The sequence below is a fragment of the Thamnophis elegans genome, chromosome 3, assembly GCF_009769535.1.
Source record: "Thamnophis elegans isolate rThaEle1 chromosome 3, rThaEle1.pri, whole genome shotgun sequence".
Lineage (NCBI taxonomy): Eukaryota > Metazoa > Chordata > Lepidosauria > Squamata > Colubridae > Thamnophis > Thamnophis elegans.
The window spans coordinates 129697372-129713453 of record NC_045543.1 but is presented as its reverse complement, the minus strand read 5'-3'; the positions used below and the strand labels follow the sequence as shown (position 1 = coordinate 129713453).

At 37.8% G+C, this 16082-nt stretch overlaps 1 protein-coding gene across 1 annotated transcript in view; it reads left to right on the top strand.

The window, feature by feature from the left end:
• Nucleotides 1–16082, top strand: part of SPEF2 (sperm flagellar 2) — a 109316-nt gene that overhangs the window by 67926 nt on the left and 25308 nt on the right. The window contains exons 23-31 of the mRNA XM_032213895.1: nt 12–139; nt 234–372; nt 3295–3432; nt 5482–5642; nt 7322–7499; nt 8501–8726; nt 10392–10511; nt 12566–12704; nt 13832–14061. Of these exons, the coding sequence (XP_032069786.1) occupies nt 12–139; nt 234–372; nt 3295–3432; nt 5482–5642; nt 7322–7499; nt 8501–8726; nt 10392–10511; nt 12566–12704; nt 13832–14061 (1459 nt within the window). The remainder of the gene's footprint in view (nt 1–11; nt 140–233; nt 373–3294; nt 3433–5481; nt 5643–7321; nt 7500–8500; nt 8727–10391; nt 10512–12565; nt 12705–13831; nt 14062–16082) is intronic.

Below are 16082 nucleotides of genomic sequence, written 5' to 3'. Positions count from 1 at the left end.
CAACTTAACAGGAAATAGCAGAATTCCTAGTTCCTTATTGGGAAACAATAGAGAGATCATATATCAATAGCACCAAAGCAACCCTTCGATGCCTCAGACATGAGCAACATGTTATCATTCATTACCTGTCAGACATAAGGTGAGTGTTGGGACTGCTGGGTTCAACTTCCTCATGTCTCTTTTTCTGCTGTCTTTCAACCTCCTGGATGGATCTTTCATTTCACTGTCCACAGAAACCATTTCAAGGACTATTTGAAGCGTCCAGACCACAAGCAGGAATTTGTGACTCAGTGGCAAATGGATTATAATTCAGTGCCTGATGATTTATGGGATGATGACGAAACAAAAGAAGAACTACATCAAAGAGTTACCGTAAGAATTAACTAAAAGTAGGAGATGGTTTACTAATTCATAGCAAGTTGGTTTTGTTTCTTATCAAGATGAATGTGGCATTGTAGGGAAATATACCTCGAGGCTTCATTTCTAAACAGCTTCCACTGAAATAAACTAGTGCCAGAAAATACTTTGCATTGTTTTTACCAATTCTCACTCCATGAAAGACAATTGGTTTATCTTTTTTTCCCCAAAGACATTCTTGTAAAAGAAAAAAAAAACTTGGGAAAGGGTTTGAAAAAATATGGAGCATCTTTAAATTATAAGGTTGTGTTGAAGTAGACGTGAACATACAGGTAGTCCTTGATTTAAGACTACCATTGAGCCACCAATTTTTTTGTGCTAAGTGAGACATTTTATTACCTTTCTTGCCACAGTTGTTAAGTGAACCACTGCAGTTGTTAGTAACACAGTTGCTAAGGGAATCTGGTTTCCCCATTGACTTTGCTTATCAAAAGGTTACAAAAGATGATCACACGATACTGGATCATTGCAGCCGTCATTAATCTGACTCAGTTGCCAAGCATCTAAATTTTGATCACATGACTCTGAGGATGCTGCAACAGTTTTAAGTGTGAAAAATGGTCATAAGTTACTTTTTTCAATGCTGTTGTAACTGCAAACGTTTCACTAAATGAACTGTTGTAAATTAAGGATTAATTTCACTACAGATAGATATCAAGGCTTAAGCATTATGTTTTAAAACACAGCTTTCTGACTTTACCTAGTGACTGTCCCCCATTTATTCCACAGAATAAATATATTTTGGTGATGAGATTAGTTAACCGATCAATGAATTCTATGGTTCATTGAACATAGGATTATTTGTTTGCCACCAATGTACTCTTAAATGTGCCAGTGAGCTTGGTTTCCTCAATGTAAGACAGAAAACTCTACCAGGTTCTCAGTTCATGGTATCTAGCGAGAATCTAAAGATGAAAGGACTAAAAACTGGCTTATCTCTAAAAACACATGGTAAACGTGGCCACTGACCACAACACCTGCTTAGGTTACTGGGAATGACAAGTTTATGGTCTCACCTATCCAAGCAGCTTTGCGAGTCAGATAAAAGAGGGAAAGGAACAGAAACTTTGTCTTTAAAAAAGCAGTGCTTAAAGCCTCATTGAGGCAATAATTTTCCACACTGCGGTAGAAAGTGGGAGTTTTTAAAAAAAAAAAACACAGTCTCTTTTTTAATCCATCATAAATTACTGAGATATAAGCAGTGAAGTCACATCCTTTCCTATTTCATTGAAAAAACTAAACAGTAAAAACATGTCCTCAAATGATGCATGCAAACATGTAAACAGATTAGCAATATAATACTTTCAGTGTACCCTGAAAGTTTTTTTTTTAAAGTAAAGTATGTTTTGGTATAATAGAATAAATTAACATAATGTCAGTTTATGGAAATGTTTGCTTCAATGTTACCTTTATTTTCTTCATGATTTTAATATTAAATTGTACAAATATAACTCATGAAAGAAAAGCTATTCAAGCATTTTTCTAGAACAGAAAACATCTATAGTTTAGTTCTGGGAGAGGGTTGTTCTTGTTGTTTTGCCTAATAACTAGAATTGTTGTTGAAAATTAATCAAAGTGTGATTTCCTCCAATTTGATCTATTTTACTTCTTTAAAAAGAGAGAAATGTTTTAAATTGCAAGCAACGGAGATTTCTACTAAGCATTTTATAAAACAAATGGCACAGAGAAGCAGCACCTTACAATGAGAAAAAACATTAGCCACCAACATATTCTATAGCCTTGGACTGTGTAAGTTAAGAATAGTAGTTTTTTTTTCCAGATGTTCTGCATTTCCATTTCCACAATCCCTTACTATTGGCTCTATTGGCTGCTTGAAGATCTGGAAATCAACATGTTTCTTTGCCCTGTGTGATGTATGGCCCGAGGTGTTTGCCATAAAACTGGTATAAAAAACCAATAACAACCATATATAATCTGATTTCTTACCCATTAGGGAGGCTTTCAATGATGAAAACTTCCCTAGAAAGAATCCAATTCACATTCACAATTAACCTTTGTATCTGATGAATGTTCCATGCTTCTGTAAAGGATACCAGATCCACCTGATAGTATTGGTAGCTTTTGTCTCCCACCAGTGCCCCCCCCTCCCCGGCCAAAAAATGTCCCATCTAATCCTTTATTTTTTCAGACAGCAACCATTCTGGCAAAAAGAGATTGTAGATAGTGCAAACTCTATGAATAGTGTGTCTTCTCTGTGCCATTCTACATGAAGAAAATCTGCTTTAGATTTTGTAACAATAAGATTTTGGGTATTCAGGGGTGGGTTCTGGCTGATGCTACTGCCGGTTCGCTCAGAGACGCACTGCATGTTTGTGCGTGCTTGATATGCACTACATGTGCATGCGCAATAGTAAAAAATTACTTCTGCACATGCACAGAAGCAAAAAACAAGATGGCACCGCCTATAGTGCCATTGAAAGAACCAGTTCAGGGGTGTGGCAGGCCGAATTACCGGATGGAACCCACCTCTGGTTGTATTGAAACCATGAAAATATTATCAGTTTTTGTATGGTTTGGTACATATAAGGCAGGGATAAATGATATTTTAGGCTCAGAACCATATTTGATCACTAAATTGAATGTAAACATAAACGTTTAATTTGATGGATTGAATATAGTTTGTGTCTATTGTCTGCAAATTTTCACTCCTTAAGTCACCTTTAAAATTGCACTTTGATTATAACTGAAGTGATCCTTAGTCCCAGTATGTGTGAAAGTGGGAACTCTAGCAGCTGATATCTGAAGTGGAACTGTATTTAGCTAGTTTATGGGGAGCGGGGCGGGGGGGGGGGAGGATTGGGATGGAACATTTTGAACGTTTCAGAACATTATTGGTTTTTAAAAAATCTTTTTTAGGATTTAAGAGATCGCTTGTGGGATATCTGTGAGAACAGGAGAGAAGAAGCTGAGCAGGAACGTTGTGATATTATGAACGATGGCTGGTTGCCCGACCGAATTGGGCTTCTGATGAACCACATTTTTTCTCTTATGCAGGTCTGGAATATGATAAAAGGAGCTTTGCATTTTCATGTGTTATGAATTTTTGGCTGAAACTAGGAATAACTAGATTATTAGAAAAATAGCCAATATAATTAATAATTCTCTGCTATTCAAATGTATAGGGTTCAACATTTTGTGCTATTTATTGCTTAGAGTGTTATTAAATAACAGTTCTATAATCCAGTTGCAATGGAACCCTATGGCTACAGAAATAGAAGATGAATGTTCAAAACTACATTACAACATGGATGTCACATTCACGTTGTATAGCACAGTCCACTGGGTACCAATTCACATTTCTCACTACAATATTTATTGGGTCTTCAAAAAGTCACATGAAACCCTGGTATTTGTAAACTTTTAGATTGTTGATAGAGTCTTAGCTTTGTGTGACTGGGGTAGCTTTGCCTGTCCAAACAGGAATCCACAGTGCAAGTCTGGCCATTGGTAATAGCTCCAAACCAATGACCAGTATGGTGGAGAACTATGTTAAGACACCAACACACACACACACACAAGCACACCACCACCACCAGTCTACTCTTAATCTCCTGTCCATTTTTCCAAACGTGTGAATCCTTAAAGGTGAAAGTCTTCTCTCTAGGCCACTGGACAGATACAGTGAAGTGGAAAAACATAACATCATAATTGCAAAGAGCCACATAGACTATTAAATTTAACCTGCTGCCTATCTCCCAACAAATATCTGTCCAGCTTTTGTTTGAAGTCATCCAAACAAGATAAATCCAATATTCATTAAGTGTATCTCAAAAGAATCAGATTCAAGGTTCTTCATGGCCCTGATTCATACAAACAGTAACAGGAATCCTTCTTGGAGACTGAGCTTAGGGTTGACATCATTATTTGTAGACTCATAAGGGATCCTGAATGAGGTACATAGGAGGAATATCAGATAGAAATGCAACAAATTACCAAAAAAGAGGTTACCATGGGTAGCATTAGGATAGATAATATCTTTATTCTGTATCTTGTTCAATCCCAAGACCCCTGAACTGGCAGAAGCTAGAGGAGATCTGGTACAGATTTAAGAAGTTTAAGCTGAAACCTTTGACCTGATCATTGTCCTACTCAACTGGATTGTTTATTGTTGTGGTTCCTCTCTCTTTCTGTCTCTGTTTCCCCCTTTTGAGATTGTGGCTTTGTGAATTTTCCCATGAATACATGGCACTGTTTTTACTTTTCAGTTATATATTTAGCGGCTTTTAGTCTAATAATAAATCAAAAGGATGACAGGTGCATAAAGTTTTGTTTCAGATGTACAGATTCTCTGAACCTAGCAAATTGTACTTGACATTATTTTTCTTGTTGGATTTAAGCATAATTGTAGAATGAAAGTAAAATGCTAATTGAAGAATTATTGAGTGAAAATTATCATTTAGGCCCAAACTAGATGGTTTTGGACAATTACTCATATTTTTGCTCTATTCTGTAGAATCTATAGACAGACAAGACTATTATGACTTGTTCAACATACCATGGTTTAGTGTTACATTCACTGCATCTTCAGCAATGCTAAATTAATTAATAATCATATCTGCTATTTACAATATATATAGTACACATTTGTTAAAACATTTGATCAAACCTTCATGGTTAATGTTGGAGTACAATCATATTTTAAGATAAAGAGAGAGAAACAACACATACAGATAATTAATGATGCATACAATCTTATGACTGTTCTCTTAATTGTGATTTTTAAAATATGTTCAGCTTGTGTCAGGTCTGTTGGCTTAGCTACAGTATTATAAATCTCCAACAGGAATAATAGTATTATTAATGGATGCTTAATTAACATATAGTTAAAACTCATAGTCCTTTAACATTATTAATACATAGCTCAAATGTACAAAATTGGGCACTAGCTCCTTTGTTCCAAAACATTGGAACCCCAATTGTAAAGATGAGAAGGGATTGTTTTAAGAATAGTTTTCTAACAACAGTATAGATGTTGTAAAATTGTTGTGCATTTTCAGAGGGATAAGAGGATTAATTTTTTTGTTTTCTTTGGACATCATAAAGGATGAAATGGACCGTTTCCAAGATACCAAAAAACTTCTAAGTGATTATTATAGAGCAATGGAAGGCAAAATTCCAACAGACACCAGCTCTGACTTTTCCAGAATACCCTTAATAGATGTGATGGAAAGAAAGCTATCTATGGAAGAGTCCAAGATGAAAATGTATGATAAAAATGGGAGAACTGCAGCAATTACTAAATAAATATATTTGTGTTGGAGTACATATAAATAGGAGAAAGAATACTTGTATGAATGTACTACCGTTATATATTCATAACTGGTATGAAACATGAGCTTTAAAAAGGTGTATATGTGTTTGATACAAAACATCTCTATGTGAGGCCCTAGAAAACCAGGGTCAGTCAAATAACACAAAAATAGCTAAATGAGAATGGAGTGGTCTGAAACCCAAAGCAGCCTCCTTGAAGAGTGGCCACAGGGACTATCCAACAATTGTTAGTAAATTGTAATTTTCAGTGAGACAGGAAAATGGTGAAATATGTGATTGGAGATATATTAATAAGTATTAAATAATTAATAGCAATAGCACTTAAATGTATATACCATTTCACAGTGCTTTACAGCCCTCTCTGGGCAATTTACAATGTCAGTCTATTGCCCCCAACAATCTGGGTTCTCATTTTAGCAACCTTGGAAGGATGGAATTGAATTGAATTGAATTTATTTAGCTTGTATGCCGCCCTACTCTCGGAAGACTGAGTCAATCTTGAACGGTCAGAATTGAACTCCTGGCAGTTGGCAGAATTATCCTGCAATACTGAATTCTAACCATTGCACCACCATGGCTCTTACATTTATGGTTAATAATTAAGTTAATTGTAATTAACTAATTATTATTTATTAATTATTAACATAAGAGCATGGTGTCTCAAGTGGCTGGAACTCTGGGCAGGAGGTTGGCAAGTTCGCATTCGAGATGTGACAGCTGCCGTGGGGCGGGATTGAGCTGTTATCCTTAACTCTAGCTTCTGCTAGGAACATGGAAGGAGCCCCCAACTGGACATCCCCAAGGCAACAGTGATGTCACTTCCACCCGGAAGCACCTCAGAGCTTTTGACATGAATACAAAAAAAAATCATTAACATTAACTTATTAACTAACTTTCCATTAAATTAGATTATTAAAGCAAAATGATATGCAATAAAATTTATTTTGCTTCTGATTCCACCCATTACATTTTGGAGTGCAGCCACTCCATGGCTAAAGCAAAAGCACTCAAAGGAACGAGCATCAAAAAATAAGAGCCACAACCTCATGATCCAAATCATACTCCTTAATTACATATGTCACATGTACACTGTTAAATATGTGTGGGAAGAAAGTATTGTGGTAGCAAAGTGTGAGAGATGTAAATTAGATAAAGATATGTATTTTATGTTTCTCTAATTAGTAAACATATATCCCCTATAACTGGGAATTTGCCACACCTGGCATTTCAGGGGCGGGCAGAAGAGGGAAGGGAAATACAAAATAAAAGCAATACACTTAAGTAGGTATTAAACTGAATTAAAACAGCATAAAACAATATGAAAATGAGTTTTCAAGAACGCTTCATCAAGCAAAGTGATACAAGAAACTAGAAAACTCAAAAATCAATTTATACACTAAATGTCCTAAGCATGATGGGAGAACTTGCAACTTGTGATTCACTCTTGGGCACCATTGCAAGTGTAACCAACCCAAATGTCAGCCATACTTTTGAAGCTTGTGCTACATTTTCTGTTAAAATCTGTAAAACTGTAGAAATATAGTCAATACATTAAAAATAGAGCATCTGGGGAAGCAGGACTTACTTATCTCTTTCCTCCCCTTTCTTTAAGAATTCCTATGATTGCTCACAGATCTCCTTCACCAGAAGTTAACAGAGAAAGGATCAAATTGATTCCAGTTAAGATCAAGGATGATCTGTTTTCAGAAAGTGTAATATTTAATTTCAGCCCAGATGAGAAACTGCTCACAGAGACATGGCATTATATTACAACAGCTATATCTTCCATGGTAGGTAAAGCCTTTATTTAAAGAGACGGGTCATAGATGTCTGGGGATAAAAGAGAGAAACAAAATGTGTGCATGATGTTGGAACTCTGGAACCAGGTCCCCAATTCTTTTTAGGGGATCCGCCATAACTTCATATAGTTCCTATGTCAGGATTCCAACTGACGAACCCAAATAAGCAAGCACTGCTGAGACGATCCAATCTCTTTTTGCAAAGATTTATTGAGTACATCATTTCAGCACAGACTGAAAGCAAAACCAGCTCTACTTAATTCCTGTGGTTTTTGCATAGTTAGATAATAGTTTCTTCCTACCCTCATTAGTACAGGTCACGTTGTCCAATTAGATGTCTAGGTATTGTGGGAAACTGTTGAAGTCTTTGTCGACAATCTGGTTAGATGATCTTGGTTCCCATGGGACAATTCCTTCTTGTCACCTGGAACTGGCATTCCAAACCTGGTCTTCCCCCCAACCTCCGGTTCAATGGCAAGCTGAGAAGTGAAAATGGCAGCAACAGCATAAGCATGCTTCTAACTTGACACGCTAAATGAGTGGTCATTAAGCAAGGACTAATGATAGTCTTAAAAGGGACGCAGTGGCTAAGACTCTGAGCTTGTCAATCAGAAGTTCAGCGGTTCAAATCCCTAGTGCCATGTAACGGGGTGAGTTCCCGTTTCTTGTCCCAGCTTTTGCCAACCTAGCAGTTCAAAAGCACATGAAAAATGTAAGTAGAAAAATAAGAACCACCTTGATGGGAAGGTAACAGCACTCTGTGCGTGTTCAATGTGGCCACATGACCATGGACACGTATTTGGACAGCACTGGCTCTTCGGCTTAGAAACAGAGATGAGCACCTCCCCTAGAGCCAGAAATGACTAGGACACATGTGCAGGGAACCTTAACCTTTACCTAACAATATTCTTGCTCAAAAAGCATCTTCACCACCGTTCTACTTTAATGCTTCTAAAATTTCTATTAATAAATGTTGGTATATAAAATTTTAGGTGAGTTCTGAAATTCAGTCAAAAGAAGCGGAAGAGGAGAAAGAACGGCTTCTGGAGGAAATGAAGGAAAAAGAGCGCCTCAGATCTTCAATAGCAATTGCTGGCAAAGGTGGCAAGGAAGGAAAAGGGAAAGGAGGAAAAGGCGAAAAGGAAGGAAAAGGTGGAAAAGATGGGAAAGCGGTCAAAGCCAAGGACAGCAAAGACGATAAGAAAGGAAAAAAGAAAGGTAAACAAAGTTTAGTGACATATTGTGGTCCTATTCAGAGCAGGACCAGCAAACAGATACTAGAAGAGTAAGAAAAACACCTTGTCCACGCCATCCTAAAACTTCTCCGCATCTTCCAGATGTAATGGAAACAAAACTCCAGCATTCTTAGGTTGTACTTCCAGGGAACATTCAAAAGAGCCAGGTTGCGGAGGAATGGTCTAGTTAAGACAACACCAAAAGACATTTTTATGGAACTTGGGAAAGAGTTTCCTCCTTTTCCCCAAAACTCAGAAAGAGTTTGGGTTAGGTTTTTTTTGTCCCGAAACTTGCTAGGATCCAGGAGAATATTTAATCTAGGGAAGAAGCACACACAGACTAAAAACATCTGGTTGCAAATATATGCTCAGAATTTTTTCAGGGAGGATGATTGCTTTATTTGGGTTCATTGCTGCAGATCTAACTCATAGAACATAGAACAACAGAGCTGAAAGGAACCTTGGAGGTCTTCTAGTCTAACCGCCTGCTCAAGCAGGAGACCATTTCAGACAAATGGTTGTCCAGTCTCTTCTTCAAATCCTCCAATGATGGAGCACCTTCAACTTTTGAAGGCAAGTCAGGAAATTTCTCCTGCAGCAACACTAGGCAAACAACTCTTGATAAATGAGCAAAGTTCAGACTTTGTGTTTTATAAATATTTGAATGAAACTCCTTTTTTAGAACTGTCAGAAGTTCTCAAAGGGTAACAAGCAAATTTGAGAAGGGCTGCGCTTATTCCTGCTCTGCTCAGATGGGAATGAGCTTCACAGAGCTGTTGATGCTGAGCTGGGCTGTGCACAGCCTGGCTAAATGCTATCCAAGATGACCTGGCCAGGTTCAGGGCCTTCTTGCCTAATCTTGTTTCCCACTTCCAGTCTTGAGGCGCCGTTCACTTGCAAACCTTCTAATATTTTGTGGTTGAGCACAAATGCAGTGCTTGAGCTATCTAGAGATGATCCATAGACTCAGTGCCAGAACCCAACATAATAAGTGGCCCCAGGAAAATGCCAGAAAGTTTTAAGTACACCAAACTGGACAATCACTACACAGCACTCTCATTTTGCCTTGACAATTTAAGCACTATCTTATCCATACACTCTTGAGCATGGTCCAACCATTTACAGGTAATCCTCGGCTTACAGCAGTTCATTTAGTGACCATTTTAAGTTACAATGGAGCTGAAAAGGGTGACTTTTCCACACTATTTTTCACACCATTGCATGTTCCTATGGTCATGTGATCAAAATTCAGATGCTTGGCAACTGATTCATATTTATGACGGTTGCAGTGTCCTGGGAGAGGGGTCACGTGATCATCTTTTGTGACCTTCAGGTAAGCAAAATCAGTGGGGAAGCCAGATTCACTTCACATCCCTTACTAACTTAGCAACTGCAGTGATTCACTTAACAACTGTGGCTAGAAAGCTTGTAAAATGGGGCAAAATTGACGTAACTACTGTCTCACTTAACGCAAATGTTGGGCTCAATTGTCGTAAATTGAGGACTACCTGTATTTAAAGGGGAACAAAGCATCACACAGTTTGAGAAATCCTATATTACTTTATTAGCTGTCTGTTAATACAAAGATAATAGCTATTCAAACATTTTTACCTTCAGATTTTTTTACAATATTACTTTTTTCCTCCAGGAACACATACTCCATCTGCCACTGAACTAGTAGCTACTCCTTTATCCCCAGAGGAATTAAAGAAGCAAGAATTGAAGCTTAAATTGAAACAGGAATATTTTGCTGCACTGGAGCATGAAGGTATAATTTCTGCAAACACAATGGTTAAATATCTACCCGTTTAGGGCTGAGAAAATTAAATAAAACCCCAACATTTGTTTTTGATGTCAAAAGATGCTGTCTGAAAGACAACTGGGCTTTCTTGGGTTTTTTTCCTTGAAAACATTTTGCTTCTCTAAGAAGTTTCTTCAGTTCTTGGATGAGAAGCAAAATGTTTTCAAGGGAAAAAACCAAGAAAGTCCAGCACTTTTGGAACAACCATAACCTGGATGATTGAGAATCTCCGTAGACATTTGCCTTGGATGTTAACTATGTTCGCTTGAACTTCTTGTAGTTGTTCTGCTTAACCTTTTTTTTAGGTTCAGGTGTTGGTTAATGTGGTTTGGTTTATCCATAGTTTGTTGAATAACCCCAATTATCCATGTATTAGGCTTACCATATTTGTGAAAATCGCTTTCGTTTATTACTTTAATTTTCTAAGAACAGAAACAAAATAAGGCCAAATTGTTCTTTGCTAGATTAAATCGTGCACCAAAAACAACAAAGAACATTACTTTGCAGCCAAAAGACTGGTGTAGCAGATAAAATTTATCTGTGATGTATTCATAAACCATGGTTAGTTCAAAACATAGTTTTATATTGTGAAACTTTATTTATTAACGTAATCCATTACAAAACCATGTTTTAAGTATACATGTCGTTACAAGAGCCTCTTTTTTGCAGAAATCCAACAGTGTTGATCGGGGACGTGCAGTCAGGGGAGGCAGGGGAGGCGGGGCCTCACCAGTGTCATGAGGAAAAGAAAATTAAATTAAAAGGAAAAAGGCTAAGGTAGTTGCTGCCAGAATGACTCTGCTTAGTGCTTAGTGCTAACTGCAGGGGGAGGCGAGAGAACTATGGGCCTCCTTTGCATAAGGAATTTTTCGCCGCTTTGTCCCAGAGCTCCGGCAGGCTCACCGAGGAGGAGCCCGGACAAGGCTGGAGCGAGAGCCGCGGAGGCGAAAGGCTGGCCACTCGGGGCTTGGAAGGGGGAACGGAATGCGGATCCTCCACTCCCAGAAAGTCCAGGGGGGGGGGAAGCGTGGCTGGCCTCTTTCCTCTGGGGGCTGCTTGGAGACGGAACTGGGGCTGTGGAGACTTGCCCACAGCCGGCTTCTCTGGAGCGGAGGGGGGGGGGGGACGATAGAAGCGGAGCTGAGCCTCTTGCCACTGTGGGCCTGACTTGTGGAGTGCAAAAAGGGGAGGGGGCCTCTTGGAACACCCTCCCACCTCTCTTCGCCTTTCACCTCCATGACTCTCGCTCCAGCCTGGGCAGGAACCGGCGCTCTTCTGCTGGACGTACCCCTGGTGGCTTGCGGCTCCGGCGCCTGCAAGGTAGAAGTGTTTGCCCTGCGGGGCAGGCAAAAGCCGAAAGAAAGCGCCCCATTGCTTCTGTCTGACATAGAGGCACCCTGCGCCCCGCAGCTGGGTCGGACATAGTTGCGGGGCGTGGGACGCCTCTATTTCGGACATAGCTGCTGGGGGGGGGGGGGGGCAAAAGCCACTTTCTTTCTTTTTGCCTCACCAGCCATAAGCTTCACCGCACGTCACTGGTGTTGATACAGGTAGTCCTCAAATGAGCCCCACATTTCTGTTGCTAAGGTAACAGAAGTAATTTTCCTCCCATTTTAAGACTTTCTTACCATGGTTGCTAAGTGAATCACTGCAATTCTTAAGTTAGTAACATAATTGTGAATCTGGCTTCCCCATTGACTTCACTTGTCAGAAGGTCACAAAAGGTGATCACATGATCCCAGGACACTGGTATCATCATAAATATGAGTCAGTTGCCAATTATCTGAGTTTTGATCACATAAGCAGGGGATGCTGCAATGGTTATAACAGTCATAAGTTACTTTTTCCATGCTGTTGTAACTTCAAACAATCACTAAACAAACTGTTGTAAGTCAAGGACTACCTGTATACAGAATTAATTGCTCTGTTTCCTACATAATGCTTAATCTAATGAATGTTAGACCTTCAAAAATGATGAATGTGTTTGGATTTATGCTAACTACAAGCCATTTTTAAAATAGCGGAGGCTGCAAAATCTCGTCTTGAGCTGTTAAAAGTTAAAGGATTAGCTTTCCTGGAGGATCTACAATCAAAGGCAGAAGAAACATACAGGAATATGGAAAAATGGCTTGGCGAGAGATATCTTGCTGAAATGTCTAGGTAATAAATTGTTAAGAATGAAATAATATTATGTTACAATAGAGGAAATGAGGTAAAAATCATTTAAGTTCAAGTAAAAGCTTGAATACATAAGATGCAGAAATTCTGCATTATCTTTAATAGACAAACTACAGTTGTGTTTCTATAATTCTGGTAAGAGCAAATTGTGAGTAATAGTTTACATCTTGGGTGTGTATATGTAGTTAAGTACTGGTTGCATGAATTATAGTTTAAAAAGTAGCATTTATTGAAAGAAATGAAAAATATATATTTTTTCTTACTGAACAGATGTGAATAGTTTTTTGAATGAGCCATGCAATTGTTTATCACTCTTTTATTCATTAAGCTTTCTATTAACGGCAGGAAATATCACTTTTTATTTATTCTTTCTGTGTGAAACCCCAACAAAACAAAATGAAGACAAGCTTTTGATCTCTATGCTTCTCTTGCATTTTGGCATATCTGAAAAACTAGTTTCGTGTGTGCTAATCCATAGGCTGAAATGCAATCTGGAGAGAATTATTAAGGTGGGAAATCCCAAACATTTTATATCCATAATGTACTTGGAAATGTGAAGATATCAGGACTTTGTGTCATTCCCATAGGATCTTTCCCAGTAAAATGAATATATTGCTACAAAGGTTTTTTCAAACATAGTTAAAAATTCACTCCAATTTCATAGGAAGAATAGAATAGAATAGAATAGAATAGAATAGAATAGAATAACAGAGTTGGAAGGGACCTTGGAGGTCTTCTAGTCCAACCCCCTGCTTAGGCAGAAAATCTTATACCATTTCAGAAAAATGGTTGTCCAATCTCTTCTTAAAAACTTCCAGTGTTGGAGCATACACAACTTCTGGAGGGAAATTGCACAAATGCCAATCAAATTGGGAGATTTGATTCAGCAAGAGACTTGTTTGGTTTTTCCAATAAAGGCATTTCAATAGCTGTTAGTTTCACATGTTCTAGAGAGCATACAATTATAGATTTTAATAGCATGCCTGGAGTTGAAGAATCACACTGGTTTTTCTAGGGACAAAGCCAGTAGAAAAATATCAATTGTCAGTAAAACTATTAATTTTAGATTTTGCCACGTTTTTCATTTTCAAGCATATGTATTGTTACAGTGTGGATAAATTAATTGGGGTTGCCCGGCATCGTATTGAAACTTCCTCCAGAATTCAGTTTGAGTTACTCCTGGAAGGAATAGATTTCTACGTAAATGGTGATATAAAAGTATTTGAGGATCCTTCTCTTCCACCTCGTCCCCCATCTGTGGAGACTGCTTCAAACAGTACACTCACTATTTCACAGCTTAGTACTCTTCATAAGCAGTTTCTGCAAGTGGCACCTAAAGGTAAGAAAATACTTTTTTCATATATTTATCATAGCATATTAATGACTGTTTGAGATTTAAAGTGATTGAAATATTATATTTGTGTCCATAGTATATAAGGGTGTTTCTACAAAGGTTAAAAACAGGACAAAATGTGGATTTGTTGTTTTAAATAAAACCTTTAGATTGCTTTATACATTAACAGTGCAAACCTATTTTTCTTCACTGCACTTTCCTGCTGTTGTTCCTCAATACATTTTTAACATATGGGTCCCTCAATAAAATGTTATTTTGACTTAGCTGTCCTTTTTATATTCCAATTATTATAGATGCTTGCATCCTTTTCCACGTACACCCAAAGGGTGTGACTTTGTATTTTTTTAACTAAAAATATGTAGACGCTAGGTAACTCTGTCAAATAATGTTTTGTATCTCTGTTTAGACTCTTCAAATATACTATCTTCTACTCTCTTAATATTTCTATTGTCTTAATATTTAACGATATCATATCATAATAATATCATTGTGCCCTGACAATCCATACATTTTCTTTAAAATGAAGGACGTGTTTAATTCAAGATTCTGAAAAGATTTCAAAGAATTGCTTATAAAAGTTATGTTTGCTAAATTATTTTAAATAGCAGGCATTTTTCCTAAAAATGATAATACAAATGTACAAATGTATACTAAATAATAAAAAAGGAAAGAAGTCAATGTGACCATAGTTAATTTCTAATATTCATTCATACAAAACGTGAAAGCTTATCTAGGAGGCCCTTGCTCATTTAGAAACCATTAGATGTTACAATAATGTTAAGAAAAATAGTTTTGTGGCCAACCCTCACATTTACGATCGTTTCCCTCCTGTTTATGACCATATCTCATGGTCCTGTAATTGCTATTCAGGCACTTTGCAACAAGGTGCATTTACAGCGATCACAGCCTCCTACAATCACATGATCACCACTTGCATGCTTCTCAGTTGGCTTGTGGCAAGCAGAGTTAATGGAGAACGTAGAAATAAAATACCGTGTTTCCCCGAAAATACGACCTACTCAGGAAGTAAGTCCTAGCTTGATTTTTACACATGCACCCAATATAAGCCCTACCCCCAAAATAAGGCCTATCCCCAAAATAAGGCCTAATTAATACCCTACCCACTCCAAGGTCACAGGTAAAAAGCTAGGGTGTGGATGTGGGGGGGGGGGTTGGATCTGATCTACTACTTACCTTCAGATAGTTGCAGCCAGGCCTCGCAGACCTTGGCTCATTTCTTCTGCTGCAGTCGGCTTTCCTGAAAGCCTCTGTAGTTGATAACACAGCTCCGGAGCTCTGTTACTGGTTGCAGAGGCCTTCAGGAAAGCCTTGCTGGATGAAGAAATTCCTGGAGGCCTCTGATAGCGAAAAAGAAGCCAGGGCAACACACACAAGTGAGGTGAGTCAGTAGACGACATCCCCCCCCCCTTTGAAAATAAAATCTGGTGCCTTTTTTGGTCGCAAAAATATATAAGACAAGGTCTTATTTTCAGGGAAACACAGGTAGTAAGTTGTCATAGGATGTTTTGTTTAACAATCAAAGTGATTTGCATAACAACCAAATGGAAGTGATGTCATAAGCCCAAAACAAGGATGTGATATTTCCATTTAGTGACCATGGCACATTGAGACAGAGTTGCCAGTCCCAATTGTTGCTAAGCGAGGACTACCTATAAACCTGATTATTCTTCTTTATAAAAGTATCCTTTCCAGGGATGGAGATGAAATTTATTGGTATGCTGTTTTTTAATGTTATTTTAGATAAGCCTACCTGGTTCAAATTCCTAAACAGATACTTGAACAGTAATACAATTATCTGAACTTTCCCGAATAGTATGAAATAGGTTATAATGTCTGCTCTGCAAACAAATACAATAATGTGTGATTATGAAACAGTACATAGAAAATGATTGCATTTTCACGTGGACTTTTAAAGAATCAATATAAAAATAAGAAAAGACAAAATTAAGGTTACAAAAATAACATAGCAAGTTAAATCAAATTTG